This window comes from Lolium rigidum, chromosome 1 (assembly GCF_022539505.1).
Source record: "Lolium rigidum isolate FL_2022 chromosome 1, APGP_CSIRO_Lrig_0.1, whole genome shotgun sequence".
Lineage (NCBI taxonomy): Eukaryota > Viridiplantae > Streptophyta > Magnoliopsida > Poales > Poaceae > Lolium > Lolium rigidum.
The window spans coordinates 292,205,383-292,211,364 of record NC_061508.1 but is presented as its reverse complement, the minus strand read 5'-3'; the positions used below and the strand labels follow the sequence as shown (position 1 = coordinate 292,211,364).

At 44.3% G+C, this 5,982-nt stretch overlaps 1 protein-coding gene across 1 annotated transcript; it reads left to right on the top strand.

Annotated features, from left to right (window-relative positions):
* Positions 1–1,738: 1,738 nt before the first annotated feature.
* Positions 1,739–3,942, top strand: LOC124660208 (zinc finger protein WIP2-like). The gene is made up of 2 exons (XM_047198005.1): positions 1,739–2,344; positions 3,442–3,942. Exons 1-2 carry the CDS (start codon positions 1,739–1,741, stop codon positions 3,940–3,942), a joined length of 1,107 nt encoding a protein of 368 aa, XP_047053961.1.
* The last annotated feature ends 2,040 nt before the right edge of the window (positions 3,943–5,982 follow it).

The window sequence follows — 5,982 nt, the reverse complement described above, 5'->3', positions numbered from 1 at the left end:
AATTGTATAATCCGAAGAAACATGTTTTCCTTTTTTTTTCCTAAATCTAGAAAAATCTATGATTTTCATTCTAGCTATGTTGCACCATGTGAAAATCATGATCATTTTCACTCGCCAAATATATCTATTTTGGGGTCAAAGGTGCCTTGTACATATTAGATTTCATGGGTTAAATCGGAAATTGATTAAAACCCAAGATATCAAGTAATAATGGTTCTTCCGTAATACATACTGCCTCCATCCATAGATATATGTCATCCTAGAAAGTGTACTAACTTTAACTATTACATATTGATATCCACATTGAAACTAGCATGTGTATAGAATTATCACGAGAGATACTTTCAGAATATGGATTTATATTATTACCAATATATGTAATAACGATCAAAGGTGCTTCTCGGAGAACGTTTCAATTTCCAAAAGGACATGTATTTATTATGTACAGAGTGGGAGCGTTATAATTTATTTTCAAAGAATTGTCATATGCGCTGTATAGTGTGATTTGTCCCAGGTTGTACCAACAAATAGCTTACTTATTAAGGAGAACTGCTCCATGATCTAAACTAATCAAAATAGGAGTCTTTAAACATACAAAGATACAAGCATCAAACCAACATGCAGGCACACTCATTATTTAATCACCAAGGCAATCTATGACTTAACATGGAAAAGCTACAGACAAAAAAAAGGTTATGCTTTAGTATCCACTACGCAAAGCAAAAGCCACAAGCGGGATAGCTAGCTATAGCCATACAGTTTGTTAGTTTGATTGTTTCTTGGCAATACACAAGCAATTCATATGATTAATTTGCACCTATGGCCAAGGCAGAACAGTGTTGTTTGTTGGTACTACTCCATCCCCCTCTCTCTATCTCTAACCATTTCTCTCTCTCTCTAGGTGGGGTCACGGCATGCACGTCGCTAGCGCAAAGCGTATGCAATGGAAGCTAGTCCTGGGCCATCTAAGCATCTTCTTCTCCGTGATCTAGTATCTCTCTGCTTGGGTTTGTTTTGTACACCTACATGGTGCATGCATGTGCACGTTTCACTGCTTTAATTTTATCTTTTACTTGAGCATGCTAAAACAAACGTTAAGTTGCTGAGGAGAAACAGGTTCATAGGGTAACTGTTTCAGTATATGGTCACAGAATTTTCTGCAGGCATAACTGTTGAGTGACATAAATATTTGTCTGTGGTCAATTAAAGAATTGTAGGGGATATTTGGTTCCCATACTTCCATGGGAATAACAAGGGAAGGAGAGAACAATTCAACCTTCCAAGTCCCAAGATTTAATTATGAATGAATCACCATTTACTGACTACAGACATGCTAGCAGCAGCACTAGTAGTAAGTGTAGTATCCACACTCCTCTTCTTCCCCTTCCAAACCTTTTGATTTTGTTCCTACTCGCCATCAAAACTTTTCCTCTCTCTATGCTGTCAGCCAGGTGATCCTCATCCCTCTCCCTCTTCTTCTCTCTCTAGTGAACTTCCCTTTCTCCCTCTACAGCCTCATTTGCACCTTTAGGGCTACTACCCGCACACACAACGCCTTTATCTGGGTCGCTCTCACTCTGCCTTCCTCTCTCATCTTCTTCTTCTCGATCGTGGTGATCCATACACTCAAGCCTCTCTCTCTCTTTCTCGGCTTATATTAGCTGCCATCCCCCCTCCACAGTTCTTCTTCTATCTTGAGCTGCACCGCTAGTGGATCGATCCATCCATCCATCCATCCATGGGAGATCCCTACACGAATTTCTTGAGAGGCTACAACCTGCGCTATTCCAACCCAGCTTCTTCCTCCTCCTTTCCCAGCTACGCCTCCTACCTCCACCACCCACCATCTCCCTCGTCCCCTCCCATCAGGGAAGCCCTCCCCCTCCTCAGCCTCACGCCCTCCTCCTCAACCCACCAGCACCACCATCAACACCATGATGAAGAAGATCACAAGGACAAGCTCATCACCACGGCCGCCTGCAGCAACCAAGCTGCAGAAACTGCTGATCAGGGAGCCGGGGAGGTCACCGTGGCCCTACACATAGGCCTTCCCAGCCCCGGCCCCTCCGACGCAGCAGCCGGCCACCATCAGGAACAAGATGCAGCAGCAGGCGGAGCTGAGGAGAGAAGCGAGAAGCAGCAGGAGGAAGGAGAAGAGGAAGGGGAAGCGGAGGAGGAGGACGGGAGCACGATGGCGCTGGGGGTGGGGTGCGCGTCGCTGGGCGTAGGGAGGCTGACCAAGGGGCAGTACTGGATCCCCACCCCGTCCCAGATCCTCATTGGACCCACGCAGTTCTCCTGCCCCGTCTGCTACAAGACCTTCAACAGATACAACAACATGCAGGTGAGGCGATCGGATCAATACATCCATTCATGGATGGATCTCTTCCATTCCTTGTCGCATCGATCGTGCATGCATCGGATTTCTTTTTCTTTATTTCTGTTTCTGTTTGTTCTGAACTTGTGATTCAGTTTGGTCTTGGTAGGAGGGTTTTGGGTTAATTTTGCATGTTTGGTTCTGAACCTTTTTTTTTTTTTTTTTGATCTTTGCTGCTCGAATTTCAGCATTGTGCATGCACCTCTGGCTTCCTTTGTCCTATGAGAGGTGCAGTGGTGGTGGATCTAGGAGCAAGTGCCGCTGGGCACTTGATCTCTCTCTCTCTCTCTCTCTCTCTCTCGGCCGTACCTTTGATTTGACTGAACCTGGGAGGAGGAGAGAGGGCATGCACGCAGTAATGGCTCTGGAACGTCACGGCCATGGACATGGAGAACTCTGAGCTCCTATGCTGGTACTGGTCAGTACTAGTACTGATCGATCTTGGAGTTTGTGCTTGTGTTGCCTTTTCAATTCGAAGCAGGCTGGATCGCAGAGAGAGAAAGGGGGGAGATCTGATGAGGTGAAAGATCTAGCAAAAAGGCATCTTTATCTTTCTTTGATCAGTTCCTTCAAGGTTACACAGATCGCTGCAAGCGAACGCCGGCCACAGACTACCCTTCCCTGCAACAAACCCCACCACGAGCAGTGCCCTCCCTCACACTGCCACACAGTCCATTTGCTCAGACCCCTTCTTGATAACATCCCTTTTGTTCTCTCCCCAATTGATACATCTACTATGCAGCTAGCTAGGCATCCAAGATATGAGAGATGGTCCCTCTGCAACTTAAATTATGCCCCCATCCCCCGGTGCCCCAAGCACGTGAAGATGGAGAGCCATCACTTCGTCTTGCACCTTCGTAGCTCTCCCCCTCCTGACTAGCCACAGTGCATGCAGCAGCAATGCGGTTCCATATAGCTCCCAACGGGCTGCACACACGCAACGAACTCACACCACTACTCCATATCCATTTCGTCCATGTCGATGCATGTCATGTGTAAACCATAACGACCCTGTCTGATCTACCAGTGTAATTTCTTCTGATCCATGGATATATACGATGCAGATGCACATGTGGGGTCACGGGTCGCAGTACCGGAAGGGGCCCGAGTCCCTGCGCGGGACGCAGCCAACGGCGATGCTCCGGCTGCCGTGCTACTGCTGCGCGTCGGGGTGCCGGAACAACGTCGACCACCCGCGCGCCCGCCCGCTCAAGGACTTCCGCACCCTGCAGACGCACTACAAGCGGAAGCACGGCATCAAGCCCTTCATGTGCCGCAAGTGCGGCAAGGCCTTCGCCGTGCGCGGCGACTGGCGCACCCACGAGAAGAACTGCGGCAAGCTCTGGTACTGCGCCTGCGGCTCCGACTTCAAGCACAAGCGCTCCCTCAAGGACCACATCCGCGCGTTCGGCCGCGGCCACGCCCCCTGCGGCATCGACTGCTTCGACCTCGACGACGACGACCGCGACCCCTCCTCTGAGGTCGACCACGCGGCCGTCACCACCGCCGCCGGCGCCGGAGCTGGCGTTGTTGGCAGCGACCATCGCCACTGGAAGAGCAACTGATTGATCGAGCTCTAGGGCTACGGTCTACTACTGGGTAAGTATATACGCATGTCAGTTGAGGTGTGGGACGAGCGCTAAGACACCTAGCTAGCTATTAGTACGTGCTATCTGTAATTCTGTATACTCTACATGGAGCTGCAAGCAGGCGTACATAAGGATCCATAGTGCCAACGGTGATGGGGTGTGTTTTAATTGAGAAAAAAAGATGAATTATACATATGCAGCTTCATTAATCAAGGGATATCGATCTGTGCATGTATGGTTATGAGAGAGGCGAGTGCATTTCTAATTGTTTGGGTAGCCTAGCTAGCTTTCATTGTATGTGTTGACTATATGGTGATATACGGATTTATCAAATGTTAATTCAAAGGAGTTACTACATTCAAGCAAATACTTGTCTTGTTATCTTCTGTGCTTATCTGGCCTTGAATTTTTTTTCTTGTGTTTTGTCAGCATCTCGGATGTTTTTGGGATGCTTAACCATAACATTCTTTTTCGAACCATAATATTTTTCCCTTGATAAAATAATAGATTTAGTTCTTCTTTTCTCTTCATTGAATTAGTGATGCAAACACCATAAATTATCTATAGCTCATAAGCAATTGTTTTCATACCACCGATTAATTAGGCCCATTTTCAACGTGAGATACTTCCAACTTAAGTGAGGTTTGAAATTTGTATTACATTCAATGGGATAATATATGCTGAGTTCCTTGCTGTATTTATTTTCTCGAGAGAAAATGCCTGAGAACTTGGTACTTTATTTCGTCTAGAATACAACGAGCCTATGCTTTGCCAGATTTAACTTTCGATATATGAACTTGAAATAAAATTGATATGATCGTGTTTCGATGCCGAATCAGATTACTTGTATACAGTCGTTGGACTATCTCAACTAAAGTTTTCTTCAAAATCTCTTGTGTTTCATATATTTTGACAGGCTCACTACTAGTACTATTCGTATATGCTAGCTTATCAACTTGGTTTGTTGATCATCCCCATTATCACGCATGCATCTAGATTGAGATTTGCTGAGTACCAGTAAGACACCTGTTCTATTGCAAGGAACATAACAGCAATGTGAAACATAGTTTACTCAAGTTATATGTACAATTTTCTTTGATCATTTATTGGGGGCCGTAGAGGAGACAGTAGCTTGCTGCTATATTCGTAGGTTTGTATGGTATCGGTTGGCGATGAGGGTCTACAAAAAGAATGGACAGAAGACCACCAGTTCAAATCTTCAAATATTTCTTGTCTTCACTTACCCTTTCCTAAATAATGTAAATATACTATCTTGTGTAGACTAATTAATTTGTGTGTGCTCGATATCAACTCATTTGCCTTTTCATGCTAGGAAAAAAGGTTCAAAGAAAATGACTATATATAAGGGTATTATCTTTAGTATTTTTCCTTCTCAAGTCAGGATACTTGAAAAAGTGGTTTTTTCAAAACTAATAGTGCAAAAAAAAAATATATATATTGGCATGTGCGCTCGTGTGAATGTGTTTCATTCTATGTGAACCGTTGCAAATTTCATAGTTGTCGTTTGTCATATACTTTGGCAGGTATTATTCTTTTTAACCCATACATCATTGAGACTAGTCACAATGGAAAGTATCATATACTAGTATCATGCACATCATACTAGTTTATGATACTACCCCCATAATGCATAGTATCATAAGATAGTATCATAATATCATCATATTTAATGTTTTGTAAAATCTCAATGCAAATTTGTGTACATGATGTGTTTGTCTTTAAAATTTCTAGTTTTACGTGCTATGATTCTGTATCATATTACGATACCGCTACCATCTCTCACATCTCGTTAATTGATGCGCCACATCAGATTTTTGTCAATATAACATGCATGATACTACTTATGATACTCTCATTGTGGCTAGTCTGAAAGACTTTGTAGATTTGTTTCACTAATTTGCATTGAAAGCTAGGGCACTCCATAGTCTATACCCATAAGGACTATGGACATGTGTGCATCCAGGGAAAGCAGAGAGGCCTGAAGATTCGATCATT